General features: G+C 43.5%; 1 protein-coding gene and 1 long non-coding RNA gene across 5 annotated transcripts in view; one reads left to right on the forward strand and one right to left on the reverse strand.

The window, feature by feature from the left end:
• LOC110557581 (enoyl-CoA delta isomerase 3, peroxisomal-like) overlaps nt 1-4,517 on the reverse strand; it is a 35,361-nt gene extending 30,844 nt beyond the window's left edge. Inside the window, 1 exon segment of the mRNA XM_060372525.1 lies at nt 4,359-4,517. Within this exon segment, the coding sequence (XP_060228508.1) occupies nt 4,359-4,517 (159 nt within the window).
• Nucleotides 4,518-6,175: 1,658 nt separating this feature from the next.
• LOC132649255 (uncharacterized) lies at nt 6,176-15,281 on the forward strand. Of its 4 annotated transcripts, XR_009587691.1 has the most exons (5): nt 6,290-6,479; nt 9,518-9,604; nt 13,313-13,366; nt 13,467-14,387; nt 14,487-15,281. It is a non-coding gene; the product is annotated as an uncharacterized LOC132649255 (long non-coding RNA). The 4 variants fall into 4 exon arrangements; XR_009587692.1 differs by lacking the exon at nt 6,290-6,479 and adding an exon at nt 6,176-6,282 and having other exon boundaries at nt 13,313-14,387; XR_009587690.1 differs by having other exon boundaries at nt 13,313-14,387.
• Nucleotides 15,282-16,278: the final 997 nt, after the last annotated feature.

Below are 16,278 nucleotides of genomic sequence, written 5' to 3' on the forward strand. Positions count from 1 at the left end.
AGCCACACAGCACACTCTCACAAGTGAGTCACAGTGTCCTGGCTGAGTACATGGAGCCCACAGGCACAGGATGCAAGTTTGAGCAGGCTGGATTGAAAGGGTTAGACTAATTTTGTAACCTATATGTCTTCTAAAGCCTATAGTTTTGAGTTTTAGGTCCAGGTTAAGCTAAAGCCTCTTAGTACCTTTCCAGAGAGTGAAGGAATGTGACCCTATCTGTGAGGACAGATATAAAAAAAAGGCAAGCAAGCAATGACCTTCACTCAGCAAAAGAAGGACCAGACCCTTGACCTTGAGATAGTGTTTCTTAGTAACGAACCTAGACTTCTTCTGAGTAGCTTTTGACCTCCAGCCAAAAGTCTGTAGCCCCTAATCTTCAAGGATGAGCTAACCACCCCACCTTCAATTGCAGCTGCATCCACACTTGGCAGGACTGGCCAAGCTTGAGCACCTAAGACTAACCAATTATCTTACTTTATAGCTTCCTCATCCAATCCTAAATTGCCAAAACTAAAACTTCAAATTTCCCGCAATTTTTCTTTTAAAAACCTAAAGGCCTTTGTCTCCCGGTGCCACTCTTTGCTGACCAGCAGGGGTGACCCCGTTGTACAATGGTTAATAAACCTCTTGCTTTTGCAACGAGTCTTGGTCTGGGGGAGTTTCTGGGAAGGGCGCGATTGAACTCCTGAGCTGTGAGACCCCAGGTCTTACAACAGACAGATGTGAGGAAAGCTGGGGTTGGGTTGGGGCAAGTCCTCCTGTGTGCTCACTCTGAGAAAGAGCATCACCAGCAACTCAGGGTGTTGACTTCATACGTCTAAGTAGAGGAGGCAGAGTGATTGTTTACAGCTGAATAAGGAGGAGGGCTTACAGGTACACAGCTAAACAAAGAAGCAGATTTAGCTAACCTCAGTAGGAGGGCTCTGTAGGGGAGAAGCCCCAGGCTTCAGAAACCCAGGAAGAGGAAACCCTGGTTAACAGTTTCTGTACTTACTGGTTTGATCTTTTGTAAACTTTGAATACTGAAGAACCTGCCTTTCCTCCCTCTTAGGCTTTAAAGCCATCTAATAGTAAAGACAAACTAGGTTCATTCCTGTATATGATTAAATTAGTTTCTCAAGTGTTGGGCTATGCCAGACCTGTAACCTTAACTACAGATCGTTCTGTGCTGCCTGTTCCAAGGATGGAAATCATGTCTTTTTTTTCCAAAAAGCTATTTATAACCATTTTGCAACCCTACCTTTGTTTCAAAAGGTTATATGACCACCTATGACTACTTGTGGTTATAACTACCTGCGGTTATGACTACCTTGTTATGCGCACCCTGCAACCATGTTTCAAGAGTTGGTCAGGACTAACATGCACGCTTATCTTCTGCTCCTGTAACACTACCTACTTTGACCACCACACCCCCCACTAGACCTCCCCTTACCCCTGAGCTATAAAAGCCTTGTCTTCCTCACATCCAACACTGACATCTCAAACCCCACCTTAGGAGGCGGCAGCCTGTGTACAAAGCTTCCTTTAATTAATTGCTGCTTTAATTAATTTGGCCATGATGATTTGGGTCAGTGGTCTTTCTCCTCCCATCTTTGGAATTAACAGTACTAGGATCAGAGGAAGTCTTTGCCAGTTTCCTGAACTTGACCTGGGGAAGGCTTTGCCATTCCCAAAGGTCTGAGCCATCAGGGACCTTGTGCCTATATCAAAAACACATTAACTAAGGGCTTCCTCCCTCACCACAGTTGATAAGGAAAATGATTTTTAATTTGGCTCAGCACATCATACGGAAGTCTTTTGAAAGCAGGCTGGAAGTAGATATCAGAGCCCAGAGATGTGGACAAGAGTGGTCAAGAATGGAGGTAGGAGGGTGTTCTCTCTCTAGAGGAAATTTTATTTTCTTCTTTGCAAGGTAAAGCCCATCCTTCCTAGCAAACTTGGCTTGGTAATACCCAGTAATATAGGGTAATTATTGTGAATTATTGGTAGTATGAATTATTGGTCTGCCTTAAAAATCTTAGACTGTAGAATTCTAAAGTTACCTGTGTCTGGTATCAAAATGTACTGTACCACACATTCCAAATAATAGGAGCTGAGCAAGATAAGGTTTCTTCCTGTTAGATAATTACTACATTCAAGATCATACTTAGAAAAGAGTCTTTTGAAAGAGAAATAGTAGATAAACTAAGGTGATCTATGTCGTTTTTCCCCTTTTTTTTGTCCCTGATGCTAGGTACTAAGACAGTATATTCCTTCCTGGCTTGATGGCAGGTTGTGGTCCTCCTCTTCAGGGAAGTTTTCCTAATCTACTGTTTAGTGGGTGTTTTGGTTTCTTTAAAAGTTATGCTACGTAAACACGTTTTTGTTTTAATCCCAGGTGTGGGATATGGAGCTGCTTCAGACTGTCCACAGAAGCAGACTACTTGCCTCATGTGGGCTCTGAGAGGGGCATGATCTTTGCCAGGTGCAGATGGTTTAATTCTGGGGGAGTCTGAGAGGGTATAAACACCAGAGCTCAGGGAGGGATGAGTGACAGAAAGAAGGTATCCCCTCCTTCTTCCTACTGTTCCTATGATTTGACGAGAAGTTTGATATATCCTGACAACTAAGACTGAACTTGCACCAAGGAACCCAATGACTCTGAACAGCAGGGTAAGGGCTGGAAGGGAGGTAGAGGTATAAGAGCCCCAATCAAATAGCATAAAAAATATGCCAACACTACTGAGCCTGTAATTTAGGGAAGAACATATGTGCGTTGGGGATGGGGACGGCCTGAGGAGGGGAACACCTTTCTAGCCAGCCAGATCAAGTGAATCAACCCTGCAAACATGGCGTGACAGATGTCACAGCCAGATCACCCTCACAGTCACAAATTTCTTCTGGAGGAAATGTCGGTCAGACATTTTAACGTCTCCACTTGAGAGGCAACAGCAGGAAGAATGCCTGCAGGTTCCAGAGCAGCCTGAACTGTAGAGAGAGACTTTGTTTCAAAAGAAGTAAATAGGAAATATACCAAAAGCTGGGAGTGCCCAAGCCTCTTCTGGAAAAGGTGCAGGAGTGTAATGCAGACAGCTCTCCCTATGGCAAGGCCCAAGGAGTTGGGTTCCCATATGGCAAAGGCCCTGTGGGGATATTGGTGAAGAATCGCAAGGCATTTGCATTTTTGGCTTTGCTATTGCAAGTTTTTACTTTCACTTTATCTGTGACACACATTTCCCCGGAATCAGGAAAAGAAAGCTCTGTGATTCACTCTCGTTTGTCTCAGGATCATGGGAATGGAACAGGTGGCTACTCCTTTGTTTGTTACTATGTGTTAAGTCAGTACGCCAGTTAACATCAGATGACCTCTCCTGATGGGAACTTGGTTCTGACAACAACTTGCCCACTGAACTGTTCTAAAACAACAGCTAGAGATTATCAAAGGTTAAGAAGGTCTTGTTAGATCTTGGTTCCAAGACATAATAGGAACATTCAGAGGTAAGCCAAGCAAGGATGAGGACGTGACTCAGGGTGCCAGTTGGATGAGAGCCCCGGGCATTAGAGGAATTAGATCTCTTGTGGGATGTGGCAAGATGCTAGATGCCAATAATTAAATCAGAATTTTCTGGATAAGTAATCTATTATCTCTCTATACTGTAACATCAATTGCTGCCAACCATGGTCGCTGGTGATGTATCAATGTGCTGGGATAGATAGTAACTGCTTGCAGAAGCCATGCTTCCTCCTTTTTTTTTAAAAAAAAAATTAATTTTAAAATTTTATTTATTAATTACAATTTATTCACAGTACTACAGTGACTCACCAGACACAGGCAACTTAACCAAAATGAAATAGAGCTTTCCTTGGGTTCATAGTTCTGGAGATTTAAGTCCAAAATCAGGCAGCCTTATTGGATTGGGCCTCTACATGGATGATGCCTCATAGCTGGAGAATTTGGTGAGTGAGTGCTCACTTTTTGTAGGTAGGGTGGCTGGAATGGGAAATGGGGAGAGGGAAGAAAGGAAGGGAGAAGAACAGCATCCCACAGCCCCCTTCAAGGGCATACCCATCATGACCTAAGGACCCAACTGGTGATGCCTTGCTGACAAGACTCTAACACACTGGCTTCGGGGGGATATTAAAAAGCCAACCCAAGGCAGTAAACTGAACATTTCAAAGGTAATTTAGTATGAGACTTTTACCATTTCCACTGGAATGTCCAAAAGTCCTATTTCGTTGGTCTCTTAATTTCTCCACTTTATGTTTTAGTCACTTTGTCCATTACACTGCATATTCCATCAGGCAACGCAGTACTTTCAGGACTTTATAATCATGCTCTCAATCAACAAATGGATGTGAGAACTCAAAAGAACACTTACTGTTGCTCCTTTTTCTACGAAGTTCAAGCTTTTCTCCAAATCATTATCCTCTGGCATTAAGGACCTGTGTGGCTTTTCTCTGAAGTAGGTCCACTGGTCATGGATTTTTAGTTTTCCTTCATGGAAGTGAGCCTTTATCTTGCAGGATTCTGAGTGCATAATTCATTTTGTTCATTAGAAGTTTAAAATCTGGTTCCACTTCCTCATGGCGCTCACGCTTTCTGATGAGAACTCTGTAGTCACTCAACTTCAAAATCCTGTATTAGGCTGTGGTGTTTTTAGAAAACAAGGCCCTCATAAGCTCATGTATTTGAATGTTTGATCTTCAAAGGTAGACCTGTTTAGGAAAGTGTGGTGGATTAAATAAAAATGGCCTCCATAAGCTCATAGATTTGGTCACCAGGGAATTGCACTATTTGAAATGCTTAGGAAGTATGGTTTTGGTGGGCTTTGTGGTTTCAAAAGCCCATGCCAAAGCCAGAGCTCTCTTCCTGATATCTGTGGATCCAGATGTAGAACCCCCAGCATCTTCTCCAGAACCATGTCTGCCCTGCATGCCCCCATGTTCCTAGCCATGATGACAATGGACTAAACCTCTGAACCTGTAAGGCAGCCCCAATTAAATACTTCCCTTTATAAGAGTTGCCATAGTCACGGTGTCTCTTCATAGCAAGGGAACCCTGACTAAGACACAAATATTAGGAGGTGTGGCTTTCTTTGAGGAGGTATGACTTGTAGGTTTCAGAAGCTCATGCCATTCCCAGTCTCTGCCTCGTGCTTGTTTCTCAAGATGTAAGCTCTCAGCTACTGCTCCATTGCCATGCCTGCCTGCCTGTTGCCATGCACCTGGCAATGATGCTCACGAATTATAACACTCTAGAAACGTGGAGCCTCAAGTTGAATCTTTTGTAAATTCATTGTCCTAGCAATTTAAAAAAAAAATAACTAAGACATGAGCACATGCTGTTTTTCTCTGGCTGTTTTCAAGAGATCTCATTTACTTTCGCTCTTCAGTAATTTTGTGATGCTGTATCTAGATATACATTTGTTTACAGTTATCCTGTTTGGAGTTTACTTACCTTTTAAAAACCTGTAGTTTAACCTTTGGCCAAACTGGAGAGGTCTGCATCAATTATATTATTCCTTACAGACTGGTGCTGGTACTTAAACACACTTGCTCTGCCACTGCACTATGGCACATCTGGTGAGGATACGCTATCATATGCTCTGTGGTATTTATCCAGTGAGTTATTTGCTTCGGTTTCTGTCTTTTATATTGGATATTATGTTCTGTTATATTACTTTCTAAAGTTCCTGTTTTGTTCTCATTCTTAGCTTTTATGCCTAGAGTGATGTTTTCTATTTTAACCTTTGTTTTAAAGGTGTTCAAGATTTCTCACTCAAAACATTCAAAGCTTTGGCAGATAACTTGTACATTCATGTCCTTGTGTTACTGGTGATTGATGACTGTCTCTTTTCATGTAATGCTAATATTTCCATGGCCCAAGCCAGGTTGCGGTGTGTGCCTTTAATCTCAGCATGTGGGAGTTAGAGGCAGGTGGATCTCTGAGTTTCAGGCCAGCCTGGCCTACTGAACAAGTTCCAGGACAGGCTGGGCTATGCAGAATCTCTGTCTCGAAATACATGCACACACACACACACACACACACACACACACACACACACACAAATGCAAAGTCTAGTTTTGACTCTTGTTTTAGCCCTGTGGAGAATATTAACCATTGCGCATTTCTTTTGTCTTGGTAGGCAGTTACCTATTTGTGTTCAAAGTCCCATAGTTCAACCCCTTTCTCTGGGCAACATTTCCGCTGTTCAGACTCTCAACAGTGCTCACATTTGTCCCATGTAGGCACCCTGCTTGAACAGCAGTTAATCTGATCCTGGTGAAATAAATACCTGTCAGGTGAGTCCTAGAAGCCTTCGGAAGGCTCATCATGCCAGATCTACCCATGGTTGGTCAACAGTTACTTTTTAACTTCCCTTGAAGCACATAGAAAGATAGGGGGATACAGGGGACAGAAGAAGGGGAAGAAATCTCCTCGCACTGGGATCTGATTGTATTTTCTGCTGACTGAGAATCAAGGAATTCAACAAAACTGGGTAAGCTAATGCTGTCTATAACGTGTGCTTTCCTAATGATGCCTCAAACAAGGATGTTAAAAATAACAAATGAGCTGGTGTGCTGGTGCATACGTTTAGTCCTAGTGCTTGGGAGACAGAGGTAGGTGGATTTCTGTGAGTCTGAGGTCAGCCTGGTCTTCCAAGAGAGTTTCAGGACAGCCAAGGCTGTTAAACAGAAAAACTGTGTCTCAAAAAAATCAACCAACCAATCAAACACAAACAAACACCAAAACCAACCAAGCAAACAAACAAATAAAACCAAATGAAATATGTTTACTTAGGGCTAAAATGTCTGTGGCTAGAGTTTTATCCTATCAGCGATCTTCTCTGATCCCTCAATCTATACAAAATACTTCATATGACCACCTTAATGTAATTTACAATAGAAAATTCTTTATGGCAAAGAATAAGTAAACAAGCTCACATATTTTAAGCTGACCTTTAAAACTTTTCTTGAACTTAAGAGTTTCTCTCATTTTAAAGTCTTGATGGTAACTCAGGAAGCCACAGGTTCAGATGCAGCCTTAGGAAGACTTGTGAGCACGAATACTTCAAGGAGACCACCCTCCTGCTTCAGGAATGTCCTTTCCCTGTGTAACTTCCTGTCTAAATATTTAACCCAGTAACTTTGTCTCACTCTGGCTTATCCTGAAATTCTTTTCTATGGCACAGTCAATGATCTGACTACCTTAAAGGGACGTCCCTAAGAGGTCAGGGAACTCTTAAGTGACAGGTAGCTTTGTCTTCTTAATGTCACTGTTTTATCTCCACATCTCCCTAGTACTTTTGATTGCTACAATGGGAAACACACACACACACACACACACACACACACACACACACACGGGTGGGGAAGAGGGAGGGACGGAGGAAGGGAGAGATGGAGAGAGTAGAAGAGAAGCAGACTGCTTCCTGGCTACAGCTAAGCATGGTCCTCAGTGCTTGACAATGCCAGCTGGACTTGCCCTTTGCTCATCCTGCTGTCGCTCAGCCTTTCTGTCCAGTTCCAACCAATCCTGTGCTTCTGCAGGTTGGCTATCATTGCAACACAGCTCTGTGTGACTTCTGCCACACTTCCTTTGAGTTCACCAGCACTTATATGGCACTTAGGAGCCTCAGGGTCCGTAGTCATCTGTGTCAGCCCTTTGTCCTGCTTCTTCAGAGCTTTCTTTGAACTTTGAGACTTCTTTAATTCTTTATAGCCATTCTGTAGCCTTTACACATACATATTACCATATAGGTGTTATCTGAGGGTTAATATTATTAAATTAATGATAAAAGAGCCAATGTTTGCCAATGTCCAACTGTCAAAGGAAATTGGGACAGCTATGTAAACTGTGGGTGTGGCCAATAGCACCCACATACAGCCTATGCATTCATTGTTTTTCAAAAAATTCTGACATTTTGAAAAGAAACGAGACTGTTTCTGGTAAGGCATACTCCTGACAAGGTCTCAGAAAAAAAAAAAAATCACTATTCCATTTCATGCAATCATTTGGCCTGCTTGGGAAAACTGAAAAGGGTGAGGGGTTAACCAATAAATGATGAAACTCCACTTGGTTGTTACTATTGAGAGAAGTAATTCCACTGGGCCCTGCTCAACATATTGCTGTTAAATACCCAGCCATTATATTTCAACATTCGACATCTGGGTAAAAACATCTATTTATTGCCTCACTTCACCTGGGATAGGGTTGTTGCTCTTGGGACAAATGTCACAGCCATAATGACACAGTTTTCAGGAGCAGGAGAGAGAAGGTAAGTCTGAGTAAACCTTCTGTTTAGGAGAAAAAAAAAAAAGGTTCCATTTCAGGAAGTGAAGAAAAAGCCCATCAGTGACCATAGCAGGTCACAAACCTAACTTGGCAAGCTTCTTTCTCAGCACACTGGCTGATCTTTGGGGTAAATCTCTCCCGCTGTGTCTTCTGGGACCACAAAGATACACAAAGTCCCTTGAGACATCATTTGAGGAATTCTGAAAGTCGAAGAACAGCTGGTTGTCTTCAGATGCATGTAGGTAAAAGATAAAATATGTATTTATCATGGATGTATGGAGGTGGCAGCCTGAGTCGCTGGAGCTACAGCAGAATAAAAAAGTTCAAGCAAAGCCTTGAAAGGTCTTGAAGTGTCAAGGATTTCTTAAAGACTGACCACTGGCCACTCAGAGAGCCAGGACTAGCTCAGTAAACTGTGAAATGGTCATGAAAACACTAGGCCTTCAGAAAACTTCCAATCTTGAAAAACAATGGGAACAAAACAAAAACAATGAAAATCAAGGGATAAACTGAGCTCCTACTGTGTGCGAAGTCCTAGAGAAATGATGCTGCACAGCCAGACTGGGTCTCAGGGAAGACTAGAAGGTAGACCCAATGTCACAAACTCACTAGTTAATGTGATGTCACTGGTGGCAAAGGTGCTGAGGAAGTCAGAGCAGTAAGGGGAAACAGAGAAAGGAACAGGTGAGGCAGCTTCTCCAACCCAAAGCTGCCTGGTGTGATCTGAGGCTCAGATGGGAACTGCTTCTCCCCAGGGATGCTCACTATGAGGACTGGGGAGGGGCTATTGCAATTTCTGTGTTTATAAACAGTGGCATCCCAGGACTAGAATGGGCTTAGACTGCTAGTCTATTATTCATCCTTCTGTGCCCTAGAAACACCATTAACTGGCTGTTGGTGTGTCATTTCCAAGTACAGCAAGTAAAAACCATTTCCACCTCATGGTTCCAAATTTGTGGATCCAACCAATTATTGATCAAAAATATCGGCAAAATCAAAACTGAACCTGTACTAAAAATATCCATATTTTCCTGTTTATCAGTTCCTAACCAATATAGTTTACTGAGTATTTGCATGGTATCTCTCTCTCTCTCTCTCTCTCTCTCTCTATATATATATATATATATATATACATATATATATATTTACAATTTATTTATTATATAATCCCGATTGAAGTCCCTTCCCTTAATTCCTCTCAGTCCCACCCTCCCATCCTCTCTCCCCCTTCTCTTCCTCTAGTCCACTGAAAGAAGGAGTTCTATGACATCTGCCCATAGCTTATCAAGTCTCATCAGGACTGCCTGGATCCTCTTTCTCTGTGGCCTGGTAAGGCATCATCACTGAGGGCAAGTGATCAAAGAGTAGGCAACAGCCGAGTTCATGACAGAGGCAGCCCCTGCCTCACTAACTCGGAGATCCACATGGGCTGCCTGTCAGCTACATCTGTGCAGGGCATCTAGGTCTTCTCCATGTGTGGTCTTTGTTTAGTACATCAGTCTCTACAGGACCCCTGTGCTCAGAATTTTTAGCTTTGTTGGTCTCCTTATGGGTCCTGTCTCCTCCATGTCCTTCTATCCCCACTGGCCTCTTCCTGTTGTATCTATCTATATATTTTTAATGCTTTTATAGCCAATGCATGGACTATTTAAAATACATCAGGTGATATGGGTAAGTTCAATGCAAACGCCGTGCCATTTTCTATAAGGGATTTGAGTGAGCACATTTGGTATCCATGGCTTCTGTATCACTTCCCTGTGGATTTCTAGGGACAACTATTTGCTTTTCATATGATTTTTTGAGTCACAAGTGAAAAGTTGGGGGAAAAGAGCTTGGTATAGCCAGCAGCATGAATAGAAAGAAGTGAATCCTAATTAGTGCCCAAGGGCTAGAGATACTGGAGCTGTGGAAACACACAGACGTCAGCCAGCCTTCAAACTGCCCTTCCTGAATGCCAAGAAAAGGCTGTTCGGGGGAACAACTACACTTGGGGTCTGACAATCTCTCCTGCTCCTCCAATATCTGTCCTCAGACCAATTCCTGCCCACATATTCAGCTAACAGTAGGCTGTAAAATCAGTTCCACTACTCTCCATCAGTAATATCTATTGTGGTGCTTTGATGTATCTGAAGCCAAGAAGAAAACCCCCACACTCACCGTTCTTCAGAGTCAGTAATTTATCTCCCTTCCAAAGTCAGTCACAAGTCACCTAGTCCTTCTACTGCCACCTAGTGACAGCAGCCAGTAATTTCAGATTTTAAGGAAAAAAATTTAACCACATTTCAAAAGAAAGCTTGCAACTTTCTTCTGAAGAAGAAACTCCTTCTAAAGAAGAACTCCTTCTAAAACTGAAGACCACTCTATTCTGTTAAAAATTTAAAATATCCACCCTGTAAGGAATCGGCCTTCACTTTCAGAACCCTAAAAACTGTATGATAAGAGAAAGGGGACGAATACAGGGAAGGCTTGGATGGTGGGGACGGGAGGGTAGGGCAGAGGAGGGATAAGCAGCAATAGAGATGTTTGAGGAAGCTATATGGAAGCATAGTATTAGTCCGGGTTCATAGAACAACACGATTGATAGGATGACTCTGTCTATCATATCAATGAATGAACTTACTAGGGTGGCTTACAGATTGTAGTACATCTATTTCAACAATGGTTGTCTCCCGACAGAAAGTTCAAGAATCCAATAGCTGTTATGTTGCAGAAAATAAAAATCTCTAATAATGTTTATTATTAAAAGCTCACAATTATTACGGCCGTTATTATTAATCCACTATCAAATCAATAAAAGACAGACACCTGCTGTATTTAAATACGACTTGTTTCACCTGGGGCTAGGCGGATAACACCCCCAATCTACCTTGTTTCCTCTTAGCCCCACATCTCATGCCATTTGCTCTAATCATTCCTATCTGGGCTACTTCCCACCCAATATCCCCATAAATACTTGCGACGCTTTCCATCTGAGCTGCCTCTCTCCATGCCAATCCTCAGAGCTCCTCCTCCCGGCACACGTGGTTCTTCCCCTCTACCGGTCTCTCTCCTTACTGTGATCCTTCTGTCCTCAAAGCCCTAGAACCTTAGCTCTGCCTTTCACTTCTGTACTGCTCAGGTATGGATGCCTTTTATTTAGCCAGTCAGGGATAATTCTGGAGGCAAGGTTACATAGCAACATTTGGGCTTGCTCATAGGAGACAGACAATCAAATACAGCACGCCAGACTGTTACACTGTTAGGACAGGAGACTGAGCATGTCACATGGTCTTCAGTATACACTGCCAATCCTGATGAAGTAGGGTCTACTACCAGTGAAGGGGTGAACTTGCCAGCAAGAGAGGACAAACAAGCAAATAGCAAGAACTTCCTCCTTCCAAGTCCTTTAAACAAGCTGCTACCAAAAGGTATGGCCCAGATTTAGGGTGGGTCAGGAATGATCATCCTGAATGATCCAATCAAGAAAAAAAAAAAAAAAAACCTCTCACAGTTATAACCAGCAGCTTGGGTTTAGGTTAACTCCTACTATAGTCATGTTGAAAAACAGGAAGAACCATCACACCTAAGTATATCATGGCTGTGTGTGTGTTTGTTAGAATTATACTTCATCATTTTTTCCACTTATGCTTCATAAAACTTTACAAAATTTCTACTTGGCTGAAATTTCACATGTGTTTTTCCTGGCCTTCTGGAACAGCTAGAAAATCTGCTTTGGTCTGTGTGACAATTCCAATGTCTCAGTTATCTTGGGATTGACATACCTTGTCGTTTTCATTGAGAATGGTCAGACTTTCATAGTTTTCGTATGTATGGTATATGATTTTGGACCATGTCTTGGACAATGTGACTATAACATTGCATGGCCTTTGGGTCTTGTTACAATCATTTGGAGGATTGTTTTAGCAAGTAACCAACCAGGTTTGATTCAATCAAGCTCATTCTTGATTTCCTGTGAGTGGTAGTGATGATCTCACTTTGATTTTCCAAGCCTTTGCTACATTTGTTTGCATTTGTCCTGTTCATGAACCTGAGACTTGAAGGTTCAAGCACAGAATTAAGGAGAGTTCTTTCTTTTTAAAAAAGATTCATTTTTTTTAAAAATGTGTATGGATGTTTAGACTACTTGAATGTCTGTTCACCACATGTGTGACTGCTTGAATGCCCTGAAACTGAGGTTACAGATTGTCTGAGCTGTCATATGGCTGCTGGGAATTGAACCTTGATCCTCTGGAAGAGCAGCCAGTGCTCTTCCACTGAGACACCTTTTAGTTTGGAACATTCTCTCTTTCTCAGTTTTGGGATTTTCTTCTCACTCTCACTTTAAACTACAGGGAGTCCTTTACCTGGACAGAGAGACCTTTTGTTGTTGTTGTTATTTGTTTTCTTTGACACATGTCTGTTTATCTGGCCACACCACAGCCGCCACAGCGCGTACCAGAATAGAGTTCTGCCTTTGAGACAAGCATCTCCTACTCAAGAGAGGTGGCAGCAATGCTGCATTTCCCAGCCAGGAAAAGCTGCTTCTCGGCATTTGGGGGCTGTACTGGCCCAGGCCCAGCAGCCTGGAGGGCAGGGTCAGTGAGATGCAACCTGGCAGAGGATAAAGGATGAATCTCAGATGTTCTTGAAGTGAGAAAGCTCCTACCTTTAATCATGTGAAATCAAGGGCAATATAAACCCTGGGCAGAGGGAGGGATTTCGAGAGTGAGTGTGTTTGATTACCTGGGGTCAGAGAGTCAGGGATATTGTTTTGATCCTCTCATGAGAAGGAAAATAGAGTACTTAATTATTCTACTGGGGGAGGAGGAGGTCTCCAAGTACAATTGAAGGTCACTGCTGGTCTAAGATTCTTAGTAGGGTGGGGCTTTTCTGCCTGTAATCTGCCCTGAGGGCTATGTGAAGACCTGAAATCAAAAGGGAGTCTATCATCATAGTGCAAATAAATTCAGTATCCGGGATGACCAATTTCAACTTATCCAGCAGAGCCCCACAGAGCCCCTTTTGAACCCCACAGTGCCCTGAGCCCACATTTTACAGGTCCATGCTTCCTGTCAGACCTGTGCCAAGACCAACCCACAGGGGGCACTCCAGGTACGTCAGCCTGTGCACCAGCTCCAAGGATGACAAGTCGGAGAGGACTGGAAGATTGACTTCACCCACTCTCTCTTACCCCCTGCTGACACTTTCACAGATTGGATGGAGGCATTTCCCACCTCCATGGAGATGGCAGATGGGGTGGCTCAGGTGCTCGCTCCTCCGTTCAGCTTGCCACAGACCATCCAAACAGACAACAGTCCAGCCTTTACCTCCTGGGTCATTGAGCTCCTGTCTGAAGCTGTCAACACATCCTGGAAACTCCACATCCCCTACCACCCACAATCCTCGGGAAAGGCTGAGAGCGAACAGACTCATCAAACAGAGGCTCACCAAGTCTCTGAGCTCAGGTTTATCTTGGCCTTCCCTTCTCCCCATTGCCCTCACCCTACTCTGAGCTACCCTGCATCTCCTACAGGTATGTTTGAAGTCCCATATGAAGGCTGTTCCTTATGGTCCCTTCTCTGCTCGCATGCTGCCTGCTCCCATGCCAATTGCTCCTGAGTGCCCGGCTCTCCCCAGGGGACTGAGTATTCCTCAAGCAGTTATCTCCCAAGTTTCTAGAGTCTCTGTGGAAACAACTCTACCCTGTCATCCTCACCACTCCTTCAGCCACCAAGCTCCTAGGACACCAGTGCTGGCACCATGTCTCCAGGCTCAAGAGGGCACCTACCCAAGATGAGTAGTCTGTCCAACAACTGGGACCTTCCTACTCTCATTTCTCCAGAATGGATGGTCAAACCAGGGTGCCTCCCCCTGGACTGGTGGCAGTCTCCCCTGTCCTAATGGCTCACTCCAGTAATAAGACCCCTCATTCTCACTTGCCCATTTTTTTCTTTTTACCCCTTGCCTCCTCTGCCTTCTCTAGGACATATTCATGAGGTCTCATGGGTAACAGTCAGTCAAATGCTTCTTCACCCAAACCTCAGACCCACCAACTCTCTACTCCCCAACCCATTGCCATCCCTTTTCAACAGGAAGTATCCAGACGTGAATCTGTGCCCATACACCCAAGGAGGTAGGATGTATAGCTGGGGTCCCCTGTCCCTCCTCCCCCTCCCACCTTCCCAACATGGTCAGTAAATGTCATTCCTCTCTCCCTCTCCAACCCCACCAGCTCAGAAAGCTCCAAAATCCCAGATAAAGGCTCCAAAAAGCCAAGCCCTGCATTCCTGACAGTTGTCCCAAGCCCTCTCACCTGAAGTCATCAGCCCCTCCAAGCGCCACCTGAGATAACCATACCTGGGCACAAGCTGAGCCTGTGACAGACACATCATTTTCCTTTACCTACAATCTGAAAATCTTTCCTGTCATGGTCTGCCCGTGACTTTCTCTGGTCTTGTCCCCTGAGGCTGAGCTTGACCAGGAGCCCATTCCCAAATACACCTGTCCTTTTCTTTTCTTTTGGCTTGAATTGGCTTAATTTTGTCAGCGGAGATAGCCTAGCAGTGTACTACATGTGTTCCTGGTGCCCATAGAAGCAAAAAGAGTACATTTGATCTCCTGGAACTATAATTATAGAAAGGTTGTGAGGCACTGTGGGTGCTGGGAACCAAACCTGGATCCTTTGGAAAACTAGCCTGTGCTCTTACTACTGAGCTATCTTTCCAGCCTCTCGTGATCTACTCCTAATTTAAAGATTCTCATATCGTTTCTTTCCATATTTTGTACAGAGATTTTGGCTGTAGCGAATGTCAGAAATCAGCTGCTTCCCAGCCTGCCCTCAGGGACTGAGCGCCAGAAGCTGCCTAATCACTAGTTGCCAACCCACTGAAAGGTCCCCACCATCCCAGGTCCTTCTCTTCTGTCTCCTGATCTGTCGTCTGTCTGTCTGTCTCTCTCTCTCGCCTCTCTCATATTCCCATACTGAGAGGCCTGCTCTAATAAATTTGCTCCCCTGCCCTAATAAATCTCTTTCGTGAGCTCTGTTGTGTGGAGTGACCCTTGCGACCTCCCTTAGCCTGGACCCAGCAAGGTACTCTGGTGCTAAATCCTCATAGGAAATAGGAGTTTTGGGTAGTAGTTGGCTTCCTGGATGTGGTGGGACTGGGCTTTTCCTGGCTTTGTAACTGGATTTTTTGAAATTTTATAGGCATTTCACTCTAGAAAAGCTCCATTCTCTGTCTTAGGATCTTAACCTGTGAAAACAGTAGTCTCAATCTCATCTTTACGCTCTGGCATAATTTTCAAGGGATAAAATGTGATGGGTACCAGGCACTACTAATTATCAATAAACATTAATGGTTATTTCTGTTCACATTTCCATAAAACTGAACACCTCAGGCTAAGATTGTTGGAATGAAGAATTAAGACTTAAAATACTTGCAGGTTTTCACATGTTAACTACCAGGAAACTAGTTGTTAAAAGAAAGAAAAAAAATAGCAATATTTTAATAAGCAAAATAACCTATGCCAATTTTGTGGGCATTAACCAGCTCAGCAAAGACCTTGATGTTACGGAATTTTAGCAGAATTATATCTGGCAGAAATCTGGAGTGATGGCTCTTAAGCTTTGAAACAGTCTTTTGTTGATGATTGTTATTTGAGATTTTTGGGGTTATTCCTTTGAAGGTTTCTCAGAACCTTTGCAAGTCTTGGTCAGGAGACAGGCCTGGCAAACCACGAAGTCTGTCACGTCTGAGAACTTCATGGGTGATGGATCTTTCAAGGTAGCCCCAAGACCAGGTAAGAGCTTTAGGTAGGTGGAAATTGACTTGCTAAGGGTGCCCCTTTTGTGTACCAATAAAAAGAGCTCCTAGGAAGCTGTCAGGGTTCAGTCATTCAGTGGCTGATCCCACTGTTACTGAGAAGCCTGAATTTATCCCTTGGTGGTTCTCTTTCTTCACTCAATTGTCCAGTGTAACCCCCCAACACAGACACCTCGACAAGCAACATGGATGGCATTAATC

The sequence above is a fragment of the Meriones unguiculatus genome, chromosome 19, assembly GCF_030254825.1.
Source record: "Meriones unguiculatus strain TT.TT164.6M chromosome 19, Bangor_MerUng_6.1, whole genome shotgun sequence".
Lineage (NCBI taxonomy): Eukaryota > Metazoa > Chordata > Mammalia > Rodentia > Muridae > Meriones > Meriones unguiculatus.